The sequence below is a fragment of the Melospiza georgiana genome, chromosome 5 (genome assembly GCF_028018845.1).
Source record: "Melospiza georgiana isolate bMelGeo1 chromosome 5, bMelGeo1.pri, whole genome shotgun sequence".
NCBI classification, from domain to species: domain Eukaryota; kingdom Metazoa; phylum Chordata; class Aves; order Passeriformes; family Passerellidae; genus Melospiza; species Melospiza georgiana.
The window spans coordinates 62,976,698-62,999,555 of NC_080434.1; the positions used below are offsets into that span (position 1 = coordinate 62,976,698).

General features: G+C 37.2%; 1 protein-coding gene across 1 annotated transcript in view; it reads right to left on the reverse strand.

Annotated features, from left to right (window-relative positions):
* Nucleotides 1-22,858, reverse strand: part of DHX15 (DEAH-box helicase 15) — a 45,365-nt gene that overhangs the window by 1,038 nt on the left and 21,469 nt on the right. The window contains exons 6-13 of the mRNA XM_058025347.1: nucleotides 20,969-21,136; nucleotides 17,280-17,366; nucleotides 15,243-15,392; nucleotides 14,981-15,089; nucleotides 13,676-13,867; nucleotides 10,505-10,627; nucleotides 8,156-8,346; nucleotides 736-905 (exon numbers count right to left, since the gene is read on the reverse strand). Of these exons, the coding sequence (XP_057881330.1) occupies nucleotides 736-905; nucleotides 8,156-8,346; nucleotides 10,505-10,627; nucleotides 13,676-13,867; nucleotides 14,981-15,089; nucleotides 15,243-15,392; nucleotides 17,280-17,366; nucleotides 20,969-21,136 (1,190 nt within the window). The remainder of the gene's footprint in view (nucleotides 1-735; nucleotides 906-8,155; nucleotides 8,347-10,504; nucleotides 10,628-13,675; nucleotides 13,868-14,980; nucleotides 15,090-15,242; nucleotides 15,393-17,279; nucleotides 17,367-20,968; nucleotides 21,137-22,858) is intronic.

Below are 22,858 nucleotides of genomic sequence, written 5' to 3' on the forward strand. Positions count from 1 at the left end.
CACATTTTCCATTAAGATACTACTAGACAATATAAATATCTATGTTGTGTTTTCCAGCTTATGAATCTTTAAACTCTTCCTGCACAACAGTAAAATTACAGCAACTGAAGAACTTCCCGTGTTCCCAGAGCTTACTACAACCTGGTAAATAAAGTACAACCTTAAAGACAGGCAAGATGCTTCAGATCTCTGCTTGTGTGCAGAGACTCAGGCTTCTGACTTGATATATTTAGCTGATGAATAAGTATCATAACATGGGAAGCTGTATCACTATTATCATCTCTTTCCTTAGAATTTTAAGAAAGCATGAAATACTGTTCAGAGCCTTCTGAAAAAATCAGACAGAAGAAGTCTTAGATCTTGAGAACAGAAGCACTGATACTGAGGTATCTCCTAACTAACTCAGGTATGCAAGTGGGTGATAGGACGTACCCCCAAACCTCACAACTCCAAGCACCTCCAGGCTTACTGAAGTAACTAGTTTTAAATCAAGCTGTACACAGAGTCCAGGCATCAGAGGCCTAACACAAAACCCACAAAAAGGCACAAGTACCCATAAAGAAAACCTTCAGTCATCTACAAGATCTCAGTCCATACCATTGCCATTCTTCAAACCATTTCTGTAAAACTAGCTTCAGGAAAAGTGAAAAGAATTACCTCAACTTAAAAAAAGGAAAAAAAGAACACCCCAAGAACTCTACAGTAGATCATAATTGTTGCAATACTTTGGCTTACCATTCTGGCTTGATGTCTGTACATGTCCGGATGTAATTCTTCGTTGTAAGGACAAACTCATTATACAGCACCCATTCTGGTTTGTGATCAAGAACAGTGGAGGGATGCAACTGCACCACCTGGTTATCTTTCACTGTTAAGTAATGCCCTGTTCGCTCCAAATGTGCCACCTAAATAAAAAGACATTTTCCCATTAACACAGGCAATTTTTAAATGAAGCAATTTCAAGCTGCTTGTTAAGTGTTTTATACAAAACAAACAAACCCAACTTTCAAACCTCATCTAAACTTGGCACGTTACTTGACCACTTCAAGTATTCAAGGTTTTTTATAGACACAATCAAGATGCCAGATGTTTGTGCTATCTACCACGGTACGTGTATACTCTAATACACAATTCAAGCAACATACAAAAATAATTATCACCCAAAGAGAATAATCGTTATTGCAACAGCAGCAAGGCAAACACAAAGGAAGGGAACACACACTGGACAGGTTTGCAACATCACACAAAGTCAAATGTGCTCTACAACAGACATCTGCTTCAAGCATTTCATCTGCAGTAGCCACTGTAGGGCCAGTAAGCCACAACATTATCCTTTTATGAGAGAGGTCTCACTACAGCATGAGCTTCAGAGCTGGAAAATGTAGGTTCAGCGACACACTTTTGCTGTGACCTTGGTGAAAATCAATTAACCTCCCTCTGACTAAGCTTCTTGCTCTATGAAAGGGAATAATGCCTGCCTTGCCAAGATGCTCCGATACCCAGCTCATTAAGATTTGGTAAAGCAGACAGTTATCCTTTGAATGATATCCTCTGTACCAACAGCTAATCTAACAGAACAAGTAACTAAAATTAACTCTTTGATACCAGTAGCTGAAAATAACCTCCTCTCATTATGTATATATACACACACACACAGAGTAAAAAGATTAAAAAGGTTGGCAATGGCTGAAAGACATCAAAAAAGACATTTATAATAAGATCATTAGCTGTTTTCCTTTAATATAGACTGTATACTTCCTTGGTTTCTTGAATTCCTAGGTATATTTCACTTTTTTTTTTTGCCAAGTCAAGAGCAAATTCCACCTATTAGATTAAAACCCCAGGCCTTCTAAAACAATAGCTACCTAAAGTTTTAAGCCAGAATATCTCTTTACTAAGAAATTACTTACTTTGAGTGTACTTTTCTTTAAAAAGTTATGACATTAATATCCAGAACATGTTTTAGGAGTACAACAAGATATTTCAATAGTTTGCAAATTTTGTCACACAAGATTTGAGAGATAACAGTTTATTTCAAGTCTGGGAAACCAGAAGACATTCCTTTAAATGGAGATTAACAGCACACTGCCTGTAATGATTTAGGCCTAATTTTATTTAGCTCAATATAACATCTGTAACATTGAATAGCAGTAGAGGGGCAAACCAGACTAGACAGTCATGTGTCACAGGCCTAGCACAAATACAGCACACCTTGTTGTAGGATTACAATTTTTTTCAAAGGAAGTTTTGTTTAAAAATCTATTTCATTTTTCAGATCAGAAGTACACATGCATACAGAAGTATCTATTTTACCTGTTCTATTTCTTTCTAGAAAAGGACAGAACAATGCATTATTTAGGTTTTACTCTAGAAAAGCGTGCTGTTAAATTCAATACAATTTACCTTTAGCGCCTCAGTCTCACTCATATGTATTAAAACAGTGAAGTCTTACACTCTACCTTTCCCAAATACAATTTTCTTTTACATGCCATTTGTAATGGTAGAGTTATGTTTCTTATTGATTTTGCATAATTCTGAAGCATACTCAAAGAAAAATTAATGCTACAGAAATCTATCTCTTAATTAGCTCTTAATTTCCAGGGAAGGACAAGAATTAAAATAACCCAAATTACAAAGAAAACGTTTCCTTAGACCATTGATATCTGGGACAAGCCACCTTTAGGTGGTTATATATATATATATACTATTGTGACTGGCATCAATCCTGAGGTAACAGTGAGCTGCACTATTTATCCTCTTCAGCTGTTTCTACAGAGTGTGCTTGCTGGCACACACCTTGGTAAAGAATTTCAGGGTCAGTGATGGAACTCTGTGGGGAAATCCACAGTGAAGCTGTGGCTCCACAGCAAGCCACAGTGATCTGCCAGCTGCTGCATTTTCCTGCTCATTCCTGGCCTGCACTGTTCCAGCACAGAAGACCGAGCCCATTCTTGCTCCCACTTTGTAAGTGGCCTGCCAGGTCACTGAGCTGAAAGAATGTAGAATGGGCTCAGGCAGGCACCAAGGCTGACGTAAGAAACAAACAAGGACAAATGGGAGGCAGCTTCTCTCTCTCCTCTGAAAGTCTGGCTTGCAAGCATCATCAGTGCCTGTAGGTACAGGGGTGATTGGACCAAGTGTCCTCCAGAGGGCCTTTTCACCCCATTCTGTGATGTTTGTCAGAGTATAAAGAGCATGAGCTTCCACAGAAATCACAGGATCATAGAGACTATGCCAAGGAAATGGGTTCATTTCTGATGAGTAGTGGTAGTAAGCAAGAGACTACAGAACATACCTGAAACCCTGAGATCCCCAAAGAATTAGGCTATTTGAACATGACTCTGAAAGAATGGGTAAGTGCCAAGCCAGCCCATGTATCTCTGCAACAGATTACTTTGCAGCCCCTGAAAAGCCCACAAGGCTGATGATTTAGAGACAATTATAATCTTTCTATGAACGTGACAAACCCAAATGGAAACAGTGGCACATGCCATGAGAGGAAAAAAAAGTTTCACTTCAAATTCTCAGCACAATTTTGTTAAGAATTACACATCCTCCTCTGAAATTTTAAGTATACTTGTGCTTATTTCTTAGCTATCATGTCATGGAACCTAGAGGGTGAAGTCAGGGGTCTTCAATCAAACACTAACACTAAATGCAAATGCACTTGGAAGGTCAAAAGCAGGAACAGTATCACAAGATACAGCCCTTTCAGATTTAAGGCTACACATTGTGACTCAGTACTCTTAACAGACAGTTTAGAGAAAGGATTGGTCTTTGTTCTTTCTGATAAACCAATGCTAGCATGCACCAAAGGAACCCTGGCAGTTGCCTGGATTTCCAAAATTTGTGCTTGGAGCACACACAAGAGTGTTTCTGAATCTATTAAAGTTTTACACCACTCTTCTGCATTCCTAAAGAGCAAAATGAATACTATTAAATGCACCACTGACCACCTTTGTGTCGTAGGTTTATTTTATTACCATTCTATTATTGTAGGAGCCTGATTATGTAAAGACTTCAAAATATACATAATTCCATACAAGAAATAAGCACCAAAGACTGGGTAGCATCAGGAATGAGATTTTAATTAGAAGGCAAATCATCTGCCATCTAACTTCCTGTACAGGATTGGTCGTTTATCCTCTGTAGTGACCATGATATATTTAGTCTGTGTTTGACTGTCACATCTCCCAGGAAAGATCCCCAGCTTGATCTGTACACCTTTCTAGCCAAGAGGGCCAATGCCATCCTGGGGTGCATCAGGAAGAACACTGCCTGCAGCAGGAGGGAGGTGATCCTGCCCCTCTGCTCAGCCCTGGTGAAGCTCATCTGGAGTTCTGTGTCCAGTTCTGGGCTCCTCAGTACCAGAGAGACAGGGAGCTCCTGGAACAGGCCCACAGAAGGGCTATAAAGATGAAAGGACTGGAGCATCTCTGTTACAAGGAAAGCCTGAGGAAGGTGGGCCTGTTCAGCCTTGAGAAGAGGGACCCCATCAGTGTCTAATCAGTATCTGCAGAGAGGGTGGCAGGAGGAAGGTGCCAGGCTCTCTTCTGTGGTGCCAAGCAACAGGACAAAAAGAAACAAACAGAAATGAATTGAAGTTCCATGTGAACATGAGGAAGAACTTCTTTACTCTGCAGTAGCAGAGCACTGGAAGAGACTGCCCAGAGAGTTTGCAGCTTCTCTCATGGGAGATATTCCAGAACTTGCTTCCACCTTTAAATTCTGATTTAAACTATCAACTATCAGTTCTGTTCTGCCTTCAATACTAGATTGAAAATACAAACCTAGGTTGCTTTTGACAACTGATAGAAAACAAAATCACTAAGAGGAAGATGACCCATCCTGAAGTAATTTATTTGCCTTTTCCAAATCGTTGCCTTATCTTACATTCAGTGGTGTAACTATTTTTTGCTTAGTTTTAACCGCTGTGACTTCAGCTACTATTAACCCTTTAAAGGTTCTAAGCTTAGCTTTGAATGGGTATCAGAGATAAGCCTCCATTAAGGGGTTACCTATTGCTGTGACTTACTTTGATCCCCACCTAACAGTAAGCTACAGTATTTATCCTATTTAGACTTTTCCATAAAGTATGCTTAGTTACTTAACAGAAGTAGGAGAAATGATCTATACATAGTTCCGTAAATTTATTACCAAATTACAAATATACTACACAGTACAATATGCCAATTCCTCTCCCTTTGTAAGCCAGACTATGTCTGGTACAAAGTAATTGAGAAATCAGTGCTTCTCTTTTTGCAAAGACCACCCTTGCTGTATTTTACATATCCTTTGCATATTCTGATGTGTGATAAAGAAAGTTATTTTTAGAAGTTTTGCATTATAGAAACTAGAAGAAATCTGAGACACAGCACAAAAATTTTAAAAGACATTTAACTTGTCAATATCTATCTTTCTGTAAGTTTTACTATACACAGAACTGTTGACAGTTTTAAATTATTTTACTATTCACTTTGCTTGTCTATGGTAGATTTACTGGAATTCAAATTTGCATTTAAATATGAAGGGTAAAGAGATGATTCATCACCAGCAGGAATTCCACATTTATCTGTCTATGACACACAACTGAAGGCAGGTATACAGTACTTAGTACTGATTACATAACCAGTACAATTACAACATTCAGTACAAGCCCATACTGCCTGACATAAACTACATATCTTGATTAGTACAGAAAATTCTACAGTGAATTTTTATGACTGGTTTTAGGACAGTAGGCAATTACCAAAGTCTAAACCATGCAGCAAATGAGAAGTATTTCAAGACAATGGTTACTACTGCTTTTTTCCACTTCACACTGCCTTTTTAAATTTATAAAGTTTGAAGATCAACTTCTGCCATGTGTTGTCCACACACCTCAGTACTTTACATGCAGAAGCTATCTAGAGTACATGCACACATTTCACAAGTGCCCACACTTGGAATTCCACACATGTTCTCTACTAAGAGGACAAAGGATGATGTATGCATTTCATTACTAAGGTTTTCTGAACAAGAGCCCCCAAATGCTACAGCCTGAATATTAGCTTAGAGAGGGTGTAATGTGTATACAGACTACAACTGTAAGTACTTCAGCTGCTGGTAAATAACATCTGAGTTTTAAAAATTTTTCTACTGAAGGTTTCTTAAAGCAACATGGAATTCACCATAAAAAGTTCAGAGTCAAGGTCAAATACATACCACACTATCATGAAGGTTTAAAGAGCTGAAGAAACTCAAACTAAAATAGACCAACACTTTGAAACAGAAGAGCAACAGCTGAAATGGCTTCCACTCCAAATAGCTCCAACAGGTCAGCTATACCTACATCCTGATACACCTCAAAAATTCTCCTAGGCATTTTGTGTGAGGGAGGCAGTAAAGAACCTACCGACCATGGAAGCCCAAGCAGACTTCTTTAATTTTCATCTGTTTTAATTTTCATCTGCATGAGCCTACTTACTACTGTATTCACAGCAAAAATACTAAGTCAGATCTTTAAATCCTACAATACAAGAGACCAAAAATCTACTTGCACCAACACTGGTGCAGCTCCCCATGCATGGGAATAGGTGTTTTCTAATAGGAAAACACCAATTAGAGGACAAGTTTTGCTCCAAGTAACATAAAACAAACAGAGAGCACACCAGCTTCCAAGTACATGGCCTCCCCACAGGTCCAACTAAGTGAAAGAAGGCAAGGGGTACAGTGCCAAACCGAAGTGCAGCTGTGACACAGACCTGCCTGGGGCCCAAAATGGAATGCTGGGCAGAACTGTTCTTTGTCTTTCAAAACATTTACAGAAGTAAAGGTGTAGGTGGGAATGTATTCTGAAGCATTTGCCAAGAAATATGCAGAAAACATGTCCCAAATTCAAAGACTGAACACAGTTGCAGTCTACTTGCCTGAAAGGTTACAACAAGTAAGGCTTTAGAACCATTTAATTATTTAAAAGCAGCCAACAGCCTTAATCTCACATTTGTATTACAGTGAAATGCAGCTGCTGACATTGATACTTCTGTATTCTGAAAACCCAGAAGATGTTTTTGCTGCAGACTGGCTGGCTGAGTTCTGGAGACAACACTTGGCAGGGGCAGTTTAAGGAAGGGGTGCCCAAGTCTGTGCCCCAGCTGGGTGTGTGAGTGCAGTGCTTGTCAGGCCCACGCCATCCTCACCTGCACGGCACTGACCAGCTGGCAGTGTTTGTGTTTGAACACCACCAGAGTGCAGTGCAAGGGAAAAATCAGGAAATGTAATGGGCACTGGTCAGCCTCCTAAAGATAACAAGATTGTACTCTCCAGAAGTGAGGTTTTAGGCTCTAGCAGAGATGCTGCAGAGACGTGTCCAATGCTTTTTCGCTATGAAAAGCATTATCACAACAGTCCAAAAACAACGAGCATGGAGATTTACAGTTTGTGAATTTTTCTGCAAGAGCCAGAAAAGAGACTCTAGCAGTTTCAAGGATGAATGTTGAAGAGAAAAAACACAGCAGGATGGGACTAAGGGGGGGAAAAAACAAAACAAAACAAACAAACCAAACAAAAAATAGACAAACACCCAAGCAGTCTGCATTCTAGCTTGGGGTACTGCTTAACCTGAAATGCAAAGCATGCAGGTGGCAGCAGTGGAGACTGGCTTTCACAGCATCCTGGCTCAACTGGCAAATGCATTTCAAACAGTATACATCTTGAGATTACAGAAGGGCTCCAGTATCTGACTCATGTAATTGAAAATTGAAATATAAATATGGAAAAATATACAAATGAAAATACTGTCTTTCTGTGAGTATCATGTTCTTTTCATATTTACATATCTCTATACTTCCCCTTTTGGTATCAGATTACAAATAACTTTAGAACTATATATTCTGCAGTTACTTTGAAATGTTTTATGTAGTTACTTCATGAATGCTCATAGCAGAAAGGAGATTTTGATACACTGGTAAGACTGCCTTCAATTTTTCTTTCATTTGACTAAAGAATGTGCTACTTGAGTCATCACCTAGCAACTTGACAAAGACTACATGGTACTATAGTAAGCCACATGTAATTTAAGTAACATTTATTAAGCTTTAGCAAACTATAACAACAACACTAACATTATGAGCCACATAAACACTGAACTACTTTCTCTATGAGAATACACACATACCTGCATGAAATACCCAGTAACTAATGCCTTTCTTATGTTGATGTAATAGTCTCGACTGGTAAAATCTGTGCTTCTACGAGGCAAATTAAATCTATCCATGATTCGTGACAGCTGCTGGCGTACATTGTCTGCAGACATCAGGGACCTGTAGTTAATGAAGTTGTCGTAACACCACTGAACCGACTCATGATCTGCAACATCAGAAAACATGAATCAAAATTAGAACAAGTAAATGAAATAGCAACTAACCAATTCATCAGTCAGATGAACCAGAAAAAAATATCCATAAACTTTTATAAATGGTAACAGCTCTTGGTTAATTCAGTTGATTTCCTGCACTAGGTAACTTGCCAAACTTTTCTATCCAGGAAGCACGTGGTCTGGACAGAAGAAAAGCAGGGGTTTTCCCCTCCTCACCAATGTAACAAATACAATCACTGCTGTTTTACTGAAATACCATACCACTAAATATTGGACACTTCAAAAATCCCACCCTACAACTAGAAAAACATCTTCCAAACTTGAAGTGTAAAATGTAACATGATGTCAGGAGCACTGCACGGCCTTTGACTGCAGCATGCAATGAACAGACAAGATAACTGTACATAACTATGCTGTATCTGAGAGATGAAACCCTACTAAACATCAAGTAAAAGCTAAGAGCTATACAGTCTGTTCTCAAAGTGTGACACACCTCACAGTAGTTTAAGTAAATGTGACTGGTAAAATACAGCCACTGTAACAGAACTCTGTACTCCAGCTGTTCCTACTGCTGGTAGCTCAGAGAAATCTGATGAAACAGCAAGCCTCAGCCATTCTGTCAGTATCAATACCTGCATGTTTCACATCAAAAAACCTAGTTCTCCCAAGCTATTCTCTGACTTTTCAAGTAATGCTCTTCTAATCTTTGTCAGTTTAATAATCCAACAAAGCCAGTCTTAAGAATTAAAACTTAAGGTAATTCTTGGAAAGAAGAGACTCTTCTTAATTTGCACTGAAAAGAATGAATGTTATGGAATTCGAGGTAAGTCCAAGTTCTTTCTTACACTTTACCTTACAGAATATATTTTAAATGAAGTATGAAAAAAGCTGTTGCACACTTATGATTCTACTGTACAGTACCATAGCATACTACTTGCTGAGCCAACTGAACTATGCATCATGGATAACCCATAAATGTTTTATATTGTTCTATACTGTTTGTATACAAACAGTAGAAGCATTTTGTTTTCTGATTCTAGAAGACCATTCACAATTTTACAAGATGATTCCTGAAATAGCTCCATCCCCTCAGTAACCTGAGTATTAAAGTAGTGGTTTCCAGAAACATCCACAAATTGTCTGCCAGTTATTCTGCATCCTATTAATGAAAAAGCTAACAGGAAAAAAAAAAGCAACACACATTTTTATTTACAGATGTTTCATAAAACTTTCTCAGCTATTGTTTGTATTGTAAACTGAATGTATTTGTTGACTTTGGCACTTATTTTAGATTGTCATATAATGACAGTGTTAGAAGGTTTCAATACAGAATTTCTACATCAAACCTGTAACAGAAAGGGGCATTAAGCTGCATTTCTTTTAACTCAGGGTAAAAAGACTGCTTGCTTTTTGTTTGCTAACAGGAAAGTGTAACTGGAGCACCTAAGTCCCCATGGCTGGCAGTTTATAGCCATCTTTTTATTTGCCACCAATATAAGTCAGTTTAAAAAGTGGGTCACTTTCTCATTTTTTGAAGAGAACTAGCTTCATCTCTTCATTCTTATCTTCTTTAAGCTGCTAAAATACACTTTGGCTATGTTGAAGAGGATCATATATTATCTCTAAATTCCATCCACAAAAATTACATAATTGAAACATATGTATCATACAGTTCTATGTTACTTCTTGTTGATGCATCATGCCTTTGTCTCTCAATCTATTCCAAAGCCTTATTACAGACTTCCTAACCACATTAAGAAATCAGAATTAAAAAGATTTTTTTTCTAAGGCCATATCCTTCTCCAAATTCACGTTTTTTTCTGCACTGCTCTCCCTGAAAAAATCACTAAGCAATTATGCCTATTTTTTGTAATTAATGTTAAATAAACTTCCAATATTTCCTAATTACAGGAACATTTGCTTCCTTCTGTCCAAGGTTACCCAGCATTGATTTAAAAGCCTGGCTTGTTTGCATGCTCATCAGTTTATTACAAGATTGCTTGGGTAGTGTTTTGGTTTTGTTTGACCCCCAAAGGAAAGCAGCACTTAAATAACAAAAACCAAGCCCTTCAAGTGTCCTTGGAACCCAGAAATGGAAGCTGGCAGCACAAAGCATAAATAGTTTTACTAAAACAGACACAGACTTACTTTGCTTGAAAGCATGGTAGACATTCAGCAACGTCAAATGATCTCCATCTATGTGGGCAAACCTCATCTTGGCTTCATCTGCTGCTTTCTTTGCTTCCGTGGGGCGAACAAAACACTGTGGGACTAAACAAGGTTGGTATGGGCCCAACACAAACGCCCATATCGATGAGTCACGCATTCACAGATAGAGGAACAAGGCCTAGCTAGGTCAGTGCACAGAGCATAGGGCAGGGCAGGATGGCCTCCAACTGCATCTTGGACTGTTTACTACCTTGATTTGGTACATCAACACCTAACCACATCTGTAAGACAAGAGGGTTTCAAAGCTACAGAGTACCTGATTATTTAAATAGAATTATATGTATGCATCAAAATCTCTAGTCTGAAGGCCATCAAGGTTACCTACACAGACTGGAAGGCTAAACAAATCTTAGTTCAAATCCAGTGCTGATAGCTCTACCAGGAGCTAGTACCCCATGGAATTAAACACTTTAATTACAAATCTGCTTTTTCAGAAAGCCCCTGCAATGTAAATATTTCTGAAACTGTAGTGTACTAGCACAGTCTAAACCAACTTGAGGTTTGATTATGACAAGTCTGTTACTAGACAGAACACACCATTTAAGTCTCTTCCCACATGGTATTGCTATCAGCACTGGTATACAGAAACATGTGAATGAAGGTATTAATAAGTCTAAAGGCTGTGATGGTAGCGGTAGTGGTGGAAGGTTAAACCGTCCTTTGGCACTACTTCAAATAAAAAATATAGATTAAAAAATGCAACATTAATTTCATCATTATATTCTCTTACATACATCTGACTGTTCTCACTTCCATCCAAAAATCATATGTTACCATCTCTTTTCCAGCCACAAACTAGCAAAGACCATAAACAGTATTGCAGCCTACTTAATTCATGGTCTGTCAACATTCTAGTAAATTGTAAGATTGATATCAATCCACAAGATCTTGAAAGTAGTTATAAAGAGATCTGCTGGAGCAGGGAGCCAGGTCACCCACTGTGATTCCTTCCAACCTTACCCATTTTGTGATATACTTTATAGAGCTCCACACCAGAAAATAAATCAGTTTGGTTTTAAGTGTAATTTTTAAGAGGTTAAATTTCAATAATGTTAATGATTAAATACTAAAAATCTTTTATCGTTTTCCAGCTGCTTGGGACTACATTAGTTTTCTCATTAACTGAAGCCCGGCAATCACATGAGAACACCTCTGCATATGATATATCCCTCCCAAATGAGGGCTTTTTTATGCAGTGTTATGTAGTTTTTCTTTAGTCTTAAATTTGCATAGAAGCCCCAAAGCATGAGATATTGTGAGCTGGATACCAGAGATGCAACTTGAGTAAAAACATTTACACTGTAGCAGTGAATCATGGTAACAAATCAACAAAGACCAATGCATTAAAGAAAATGGAAATGCAGGCATGAAATAAACACCCTGTATAATGGGTCCTGCATTTGAAAAAAAGAGATAACATCAAGTGTATTTTATTTTCTAATTCATACTAATAAAAGCAAAATCCAGATTATTCTATCACTGTCTTAAATCAGTGTTTTGAAAAGTAATAGTACTTTCCATACTACAGCATGACACCATGGCTCTTATAAAATGTAGTATAATCATTTAATCTGCTCATTTTTAATGCTACTTTTGCTCTTTTCTGTCACCTAGTTTCCCATTCAGTCCAAACTAAATACATGGATTCCGATCAACAACCTGACAAACTTTATGTGCACTTAATGCACCAAAATACACTATTTATTATGCTGCTGGTTTCAAGTGCTTACTTTGGGAAACAGCCCTCCCAAAGATCAGGACTATGGGTTTTTTAAGAGTAATGTTTTGGTTATGACCCATACATTAACCAGCTTTAATCAATTTCTTTTTTTTTTCCCCAAAACTTATTTATCATTATGTTAATTACGGTGTAAACCAAAGAAAATATCATGGCCTGGGGAAAGGTAAATTGGAAAAGCAGTAAGGCAAATCAATTGAAGGCCACAGACAAAAATACTAAACAAAAATACTTGTTCTACAGTAGATACTGGGGGGAGAAGGGGGAAGAGAAGAGAAAGACAGGCACCAACCTACCACCACCTCCGCAATTAATGCTACCATTTAATTAAAGAAAAATATTATGATTCTGCCCTGCCCATCTGCTCTGAGTCTGAACAATCATAACTCTGAAACAGACATTTTAACTTGTTCTTAAAAATGTTCATATAAATATATTGTAAAACTAAACTGAAGCAACAGATTTTACACTTAGTCAAAACTTTTTTTTTTCTCTACCCAACCAAGTAAAGCATGTCAGCAATCCACCTGCACTGTGGAGAGCCCGGTAAGTTATCACATCCCAAAGATTAAAGTGTTCTTATGAGTATGAGCACCCCCATTTTCATAACAGATTAAAACCTGCTGCTTGCCCTATGACCTCTAGTCATAAAACAAAGTCACTTCTACACAATGGGGAAATTAAATACAAGGTTTGCTGGTAACATTTTCCTCTCATTTAGCTCTCTCAGCAAGCAGCTCTGCTCCGACACAGAGCTATTCATGTAACAGCAGCAAAGTACAACTGTACACCTCAGTTAATTTTTATAAAGATACAGCTTCCTTCCAAGCTTCTTTTTCCCCTTTCAAAGTACTGACTGTTTTCCAGTTTTGCCATTTAGTAACTGGAAAATGTATCATGTACAAGCTTATGATTTAATAGAAATTATACTCCAACACCTTTGGGAAGACTGTGACTTATCAAAGTGCAGAAGAATGCACAATACAAAAGAGATTTTACTGCCTCAAAAATTAGTGGTCGAGATGACATTTCTGGGCTTCACTATGAACCTAAATGCAAATTTCTCTTCACTAGCCTGGTTTCCCGTCCCCAACCATTTATATATATAGATTTTTAACTGATATTAGGAGCAAACACTTAGATCATTTTATGCAGTAGTTTTCAACATTACTACTCATTAGCTTCAAGGTCTCTATATAAATCCATAATAACTGAACCCATATATGAAGTTTCAAAAAGTAAATCTAATTTTATTAAAACTATATTTATGTTATTTTTCTGATGTAGGAAAATTAAATTTTCCCCAAACTGACGATGTGCAATTTGTTTAGTTTCTCTTTTCCTGCTATTACCTGACAACATGGCAGTAATAGATAGGACCTCATTAGAACAGTTGTAGTCACAGCTTGCAATAACCATTTTAGCCAGCTGTGGATCCAATGGAAATTCAGCCATCATGGATCCCAACTCAGTCAAGTCTCCATCATCATTTAAAGCAGCCAGATAATTTAAAAGCTCTAAGGCTCTCATCAGAGTTTCAGGAGCTGAAAGAAAAAAAAAATATGTAAATTCGCATATTACCCAAACTCTCTGAATCAGCAAAAACCAAGGAAGCACAGACTGTTACTAGGTATCTTTTTTTTTTTTTTTTTCTGGTTCTCCATTCACTGGCGTCCAAATGCAAAACTGTTGCCAAATCCAGGAATACACGCCCAAGCATGAATGAATGGGGGCAGCAGGGAGGGAACACTTAGAAAAGCTTTAAAATTAATCACAAGCTTTGAATGTTTGAAGATTACTGCTCTTCAAAATTCAAACAGCAGTGGCATTGTGAAATATTCAGTACCAGTAATACCACTTCTTCCTGCAGATACTTTTTCCCTTGTTCCATACTAAATAAATCAATAGTCCCAAAATTTCAGCCATTAACCCTAGATACCTACAGCCTTTCAGAAAGCCACTAAGAATGTTCTCTTTATCTCGCACTCCTCACATAGCCAGTAGTAACCCACAAAGAAAAATAAAATGAAATCTAAAAGTCTTTCTGCTAAGCTGTCATGCATGTTACACAGAACAAAGACTTTAACTGTTCTGTAGAACTATTTTAAAACTTACATATTAGGTCAGATTTTTATTTAACGGGAAAAAATACTAATTCACCTATTTATATATGACTGATTTACTTTTCTGATTAGTAATATCACCCACTTATTTCTGAAGCATATATGAACAGTTAAAACTTAGAAGAAAGATGCATAAAAACTAGTTAGAACCAAATCATGTATTATTCAGCTTTAAAAACACCAGCCCATTTTATTTACAAACAGTTGTTACCTGATTGCACAATTAGAATGTGCAATCAAGGTGATAAATAAAAACCTTAAATAACAGACTTTGTAATGCCAAGAATTTGCTCTTATTCTCTGAAGGCAAGGGGCTTTCAGTAGCTTCCTTGGTCCCATTAAAACCTCTTACACAGAAAGAAAAAGCTTGCTTGGATATGACACAGAGCACTAAATTTCAGGATAAACAAAAGACAATTCCTTAAAGATTACAATTTAAAAAAACAGAAAAAAAACAATGAGAGAATTTATTCCATGTTGTCATTATATAAAGTAGTCATAGAAATAAAAGATTGTAAAGACGGAAAGAGATACCTGGAGGATCCATAAAATCAAAGTGCACCAAATCATCTATACCAAGCTTCTTGAGCTGTAATACTACAGATCCTAAGTTAGACCTCAAAATTTCAGGGTATGTGTTGTCCTGGGGGGGTGAGGGGGAAAAAAAAAAGAAAATTTGTAACACTTCAGACACTTTATACTACATAAGTATTCAAATTCTCGTTTTGTTTAATACCACAACACTCAAAAACCTTACAGACGTCCTTATATACACCATTTAAAAAGCACATCTTACCTGCATTTCAGTTTTGTAGGCTTTCTCTGTATAAAGCCTGAAGCACTTGCCTGGCCGAGTACGACCAGCACGGCCAGCTCGCTGCTGGGCAGACGCTTTACTGATGGCAGTCACCAGCAGAGACTCCACTCTGATCCGAGGATTGTACACCTATTTCAAAGTGGAGGCAGAGCAGGATGAAACGTTAAAGAATAAACTATGTTCATGGATAGGACAACTACCCAAACTGCTTTAAACTTATTTTTAAACACAGCTTCTGCACAAGTTGTATGTATCTGAAAACAAAAAAAAAAAAAAAAGGCTACAAAAGACTCTGGAGAGCTTCAGATACAACTGCCTAGAGAACAGCATTTTTTATTCATCTGTTAGCAGCAACTCCTACCAGGCTCCCTATCCTTAAATATATTTTTAGATAGGATTTTCATGGCAAATGGAATGTGTCCAATTTGTTCTACATAGTGCTAAGCACTCGTGGTGCTTAAAAAGTCCCATAAAAATGTTGTCTTGATATAACTACTGATGTCTTAAGTTTTAGCTTTCATATTTTTCAGATTCTGTACTGCCTTAGAGTGTAACTCTGAGCTTCATATAAAGAGTTAGCAAGTTCTCTTCACAGGTCAGTCTGACAAAACAATCCTTTTCCAGCCTGAGAACCAAGGACACCATTACATGTTACAGCTTCGGGCCCCAAAAGCGTCAACAACAGCGAATTTGGGAGGATGGGACTTCATAACCTGAATGTGTAATTGGACAATTAACCCCAATATGTAAATCAACCAAAACTTATCCAAGTGTGAAAACTCAGACCAGGCATCCATCTTGGGTATCCTTTGCAGGCTTTTTAATAAATTCCTACTTTATTCCTTTAACTCTGCCTAGCTCTGTTCTAGGTAGCCTCTCAAGGCTACAAGACTGAATAATCATATTCAAGATCAGAAAAATCTAACATTAAGGTTTCATGCAACTGTAAAGATCAGACTGATGACAAAACTGTATTTCAAGGGTACATGCAGACTATGACAATACAAAATATCTGCTGGTATTTACAGTAAAACTTCCACTGCAGCTGTATCTAAACAGCAGCACTGCCAACTCAATAGGGCTCGCGGAAAGGAATACATTGGAAACAAAGGCAGTAGTCAAACAGCAGTGTCAGCTGAAGACATTTTCAGTCCATGTTTTAAGACCTTTCTGGTATGATTCACTATAAAATATGTAGAGAAACCTTAGTTCTTATACTGGAAGAATGCAAAAAGAACTATTTGTGAAAAAAGTTCAGCCTTAATGGTGATTGGAATTTGTGCATAAAAATACACTGGCTGTACTCACGTTCTCCTGTGTGCCTGTCTCATTTTGCAAAAGTTAAAAAGGCTGAAAATGTGTACCACTATTAAAGGAAAAGACTAAGAAACCAACTTATAAAGAGAGCTACATTTAGTGAAAAAACCAAATTAAGCCAGCGACATTCATATTTTATTTTATGTAGTTACTGGGTTGACTGTAGGAAAGCTACTTCAGTTCCTCTGAACACCCTATGATGTTCCAAGAACCACAATACAAGCTTGATTACAATCTTCAGGGCTGCAACAGTACATGACAAATAGTGACATGAAACAGCAGGGATCATTTCTTCTCATTTTAGTGCTGGAGTTTTCTACAGCGACTTAAAAGAAGAGAAGGCTTCTAGAACCATTTTATTTACTTTCATACAATTTGTTTTACTTGAGCATCCTCAAGCACAGACTAACAGTACAAAACTGCCCTTCCTAAAGTATCTAGAAAAAACTATATTCCAAGTCAAACACCAAATTCTCACATTTCTTTCTTTTTGTAAAAAAACTTTAGCTAGAAAAAGTTCGCGAACTAAGTGCAAAGTGTAAAAATTGTAAGTTAAAAACAAAACAAATTCCAAACCAACCAAATTCAAGATTTCAACTGTAAAAAGGCCTGTCAAACGTTTGCAAAGGGAAGAGAAGCCTGAGCAAACCAGATTCCATCACCTTTCCTACTATAAAGAGAAAAAAATATGGTACTTACCTTCTGTTTTGCAAAGCCAGGATCAATCACAAACACCACGCCATCTATTGTCAATGAGGTCTCAGCAATGTTAGTGGACACCACAACCTGTCAAAAAAAAAACCAACAACAACAAAAACCCAAACAATTAAATGAAACCACTTCATCGTAAAGATGAAGGGCTCCAATTCTGCCTCTGCACAAATAACTTTCAGTAAACTTTCCATCACTTAATCAATCGCTACCAGAGCTCCTCTCCAACACTTTCACAGGATGATCTAAAATCAACCAGAGGAACTCCTAGTGAAAAGAAAGCAGTCTTCATCCACTGTTTTTTGCTCCCCTATGGGTCTATCTAACATAACAAATGTTAGCTGAGAAAAAGAAGAGCAAAAATTTAACTTATGAAACCACTAAATTTCTTTTCTTACATCGTTGGTACAAAACAAGTTGTACTGGAGCCCTTTAACATCATGTATTAATTCTAGCTTTTTACCTTTTTCTGAAAGCCTGAACACAGTAAACTGGTTAAATAATATTAAATGGAATGTTTTAACCAGAAAAGGATTTTTTAAATTTGGTTTGAAATAAAGCTGTTACCAACACATTCCACCTACAATTGTGAAAATATGTATTTAATTCCTACTGTCTTTTTCTATCACCAGATATTCAAACACCTTTACATATCTTTAATGTTATATTCTTAGCCTTTCAGAAGGTTGAGTCACATACAAAAATTAAAGCAAAGGTGACTATCAGAGTTCCAAGGCTTGATTTGCCACCATTTAAATTTTTATGTCCAGAGACGTAGTGTAACAAGCTGTGGATACCATTAGCTCTCATCCCAACAACGAACACATTGAATTGGGTTATTACACATTATCATCTCAGAAAAGATCCAAAACCTGCTCAGGACTTCATCAGAAGTGCTTACCCTTCACTTCCTAACTCAGAGCATTCTGTCATTAGTGCTTTATCAATTAGAACTGGAGAGACCCCTAATACTTAGTTCAGAATTACAATGAGGCCTGTGACTGCTGATTTGCCTTCCTGCTTGCTGATCACTTTGCCAGTCAGCTACTTATCACACTCAGTTGTCTCTTCTTAAGGTCTAAGCTTGCCCAAATACTACAACATATTGAAAGCAGTATTTTAGGAAAAACACTGACAATTATTTTGGAATTACAGTGTTTCACCCTAAAATGATGTGCTACTTAGAATTCCTCCAGCAAACAGAAAACACTGTGCATATCATTCACAGGTGACCTGCACAAATTAGTGAGGAGATAACAGCTACAAATATCAGTGCAAGTCAGTGCAAAATCTCAATACATCTTCATTAAAAATTTGTAAGGCACTAAATATACAAATTAAACTCATACTCTCACATTAGAAGTCTAGTCAATCCACATTCAGCTTGCTGCTATAGTGTATACCTCATTTAATTTTTGTGTTTTTCTGTTTCTGCTAATGTACAGAACCATCCACACCCAGATTTTTCAAATACTAATTACAGAGCAGAGACAAAAGGTTTTTATCCTGCTTTTAACCACTGATTTCTATTAGGACACTTCAATATCAGGAACTCAATACAGTTCATGTGCTTAGTCCACAGCAGTACAACAATTTAATTTGTACCTGAATTCATTTAATGTATACAGAACTTTGCTAAGGTAGAAGGAAAAAAGTTATTTATACAGTGGATTCTACTGCACATACAGATATCATTTGTTAATGTCACATTGCTTAAAAAATGACAATGACTGTAAAGAAAGAAGAAACTTTTTAAAAGCCTGAAGAAATACTATCTTTCAAGTCTACATCAAAGTACAAAGCTACTTGAACATCAAACAATTCAAATTAGCACTTAACTATATAAAATAATGATTTATAATTAACCTTAGGTACAGTTTTGCAGTTTCTGAGATTAATTGTAAAACTTTGTTTTGAATATTAAAACATACATAGTATCTATATCTAAAAACGTTTCTGTACTGCATATGTATTAACTAGCAATGCTTAAGGCTGCTGAAACAGAAACTAGAATGCAGTCTGACAAGAAGGGATAGGATGGCAAGGAGCCTTTATCACAGGACAATAGAAACATTAAGTCATCTTTGTCTTCCTCAATTAAAAAAACATTCTCACTAGTTAATCAGAATATTTGTCTGTAATCTTAAGCCTTCTCACAATAATAGCTGCTTTCTTAGCTCAAAGAGGACAGAAAGTTGTCAAGGTGCATCTACTAGCTGCTGCCATCACTACTACAGCAAAATGGCACACTACTTCCAGCATCTCCCACTCCATGAAGTTAAAGCTCACTAATTGATCACTAATACTAACTAAAACTAAACCAACATAAAAAAAAATTACAACACAGATGCACTTTCACTCATAGTTACATCTGTTATGGGGATAAAAAGTAAAATGTGGAAGCCAGAATATTTCAGCCAAACATGGAAAAGTAACTTCATAGGTCTAAGTCTGTTGCCTACATGCTGTGCCTGCTTTTCCCTATAGCAGGGATCTTTTGGGCATAACAACTTTCCTTGTAGTGAAACAGCTGCTACACCAAGTGTCCTCCTCTCAGAGACTGGTACTGGCTCTGTCATTTCAACAGAACAAAAACTACACTCTGCACTTGTTATCCTCTTATGCAGAAAACCAAAACCTGTCTATTCTGAAGGGCATAGTTTTAAACATGAGTGAAAATTTAATTAAATACATAGCTATCACTTATTAGTTAAAAGCAAATTCATTCATTTAAGTCATTTGCAAAAACAATTTTATTGCAGCATTAGTTTCATGATTTGAGACTGAATGCTTTCTGCAATCAACTTCTCCAGGAAGAGGAAGATAATTTCACTAAATTTAATAAGTGATTTATTCTTCCAGAACACTAGAAAGTTGTCACTAGTATTATACATGCATTGTACTGCACAAAAACAAAAATAATCAAGGAACAAACCCTGCCTAAAGCACATATGATTCAGCTTTGACCTTCAAAATCTTAGCTTTGTGACTGCCAGTTCTGCAGAGGAGTTTAGTTTTAGGAAGCTTTAATATGACTCCTTTCTAAAAAACACATAGCTTCTACTATGGATTATTGGAGCATTGACATAATAATTTAACAAAGAACACTCACTGTGTCATTTCAAGTTTTTCAGTTTCTCAATCGATTTTGCCTAATGAAAGAACCTTAATTCTTCATTTATTACTACCAAAATACAAACCTTGAACTTCAACATACTTGTTATAACTTGCACCTTCTCATAAACCTTAAGCAACAGATAAAACCTGCCTGACAATCTACTCCTTAGAGACAGCCCAAATTGTCTCCAAAAAAAAAAAGGGGAAAAAAAGCACATCTCAATTACTTATGGAAAAAAATCCCATCCTCCACATAAATCATATTTCACATAAGAAACTTAAATGAATGCCATTTCCATTCAGTCAAATGACACTGTTAGCACAACATCCTGGCCCTATATATGGATGACAGAACTTTGATTTGTATGGAGAGACAAATTTCAAGTTATCTAAAAACTGTAATGTGATAAAATACTGCATTTTCAGGGCTTCATTAAAAAAACCCCTTGTACTTGTTGATGTTAAAATACATTCAAAGGAGCTGAAAGTCATATTTCATGGCCCATGCAACTATGAGTAGCTACTTACAGAACAGAACACTAACACAGCTTAGTATTTACCTTTCTTCCTATTGCTCCATTTTGTTTTTTCGGTGGGGGAGGTTCAAATATTCTTTGCTGTTGCTGTGGAGGAAGGGTGGAATACAATGGAATGATTTTTATGTCACCAACTTCAGGACCTAAGTCATCAATTTCACGTTTTATCCTCTTGCAGGCTTCATCAATCTCCTGCAAAATAAAAATACTGGTTAGAAGAGAACTCCATGAAAAAGGAAGCATATTTAGAGGGCTTATGACAATTAGATTAAATATACACCCTGCAGAACAATCACAATAACTTCTGCTTTAAAAATAAAAAATCAATCAAGGTGCTTACTGAATCTGCAATCAAATTTCCACAATACTTCAAGATGTTTCAGCTTCTATACTCTAATGAACAGCATAATTTGCATTCAACATCCTTTTTCTTTTAGTCATGTTTCCTAATTAAATCTCTACAAATTGTACTAAAATTGAAATCTCTCACCCTGGAATATTAAACTGCACTCATGACCTTTTCAATTTTCACAATCTGAAGGAAATTGATGTGCAAGATATTTAAAATAAGCCAATTAAGCTTTAATGTCACGTAGCACTAATGCAATTATATCGAAGATTTGCTTCATTGTACCTAATGAGAACAAACACCTTTACAGTATAAACATGGATACTCAAAACCAAACCTCTCAATCCTAGGATTCAGATTTTACTTTAAAATTAACTGAAATTCCATTTAAGCTTAAGAAAAGTCACTGAAATTCTCTGAAGATGAAAGATGTTTTATGCTTTTTTCTACAATAGTATTTTCTAGACCATTTTCTGCTTTCCACACAAAACAGTTGTGAGATTCTCTCTGAATTTTCCCTCATCTGCCTCACGATCGTCATTTGGGGACCACTGAAGAGAAGATACCCCCCCACCAGAATCTCTGGCTCTGAAGGAGAAAGTCACATGCCAACAAGGCCCTGAGATCTGAGAGCATTCCTAAGTTACTGTTTTTGCAGGTGTGTTTGCTGTATGCTAAGGGGGCACTGTGCCCTTTTTGCAACAATAGCTTTTGGAAGCTGTCCCACCTGTTGGCCTGGCTGGAGTTCTCCTGAGTTTCGGGTGGTCTCCCACAGAAGACCTTCACCTGTTCTACAAGCATTGTGAAAGAAGCCTCTCCATCAAGGACTGAGACATGAAATCCCCATGTGAAAAGGCTCCTCTGCTCCTTCCAAGGACTGAGACTGAAACCCCTAACCCGGGGAGGTGTGTGGGGAGAGGCAAGCTGGTCAAACCTAGATGTTTGCCTGCAGGTTGTGACCACTGGACCGAGAAAACAATGGTTCTCGTGGGCTGCCTTGCTTGGACTCTGTGTACTCCCCCTTCTATTCTTCCCCCCTGAAGACCTTTGTTTCAGTTGCAAAATTTATTCTCCCTTCCCCCAACGAAAAAGAGTATAATTGGGGTCCAGATGAACTGTGCCTCGGAGATCTCCCCAACATAACAGGCGGATCCTCAACTGGACAGGACCAAAAGACTTCGTCTCTACGTTTGGTAGCTACATCCTCCTCTTTCTCTTCCTTAATCCCTGTATCCCATTTTGCTGTGGTCATTCAATAAAGGTATATTTGTTTTGATTATTACTGCAAATCCCCTGTGCTGTGTCATTTTTTTTTTGCACCAAGATCATCCCACGAACCATCACGAACGCAGTTCGCAAGGACGGATCATGACAACAGTTCACCACAGCCCAATTGTTCTAAGTTCATTTCATTTTCAAACAGTACATTTAAGCCAGCTAGGTGACCAAATCGTTATGACAAGATCTAAGTAAAGTTGGATTGCACAGAAATTTATGTTAATGAGTAACACCATTCATTACTTCTAATTTAAAAATCCCAACAGAGCCTTCACCAATGTAACTAA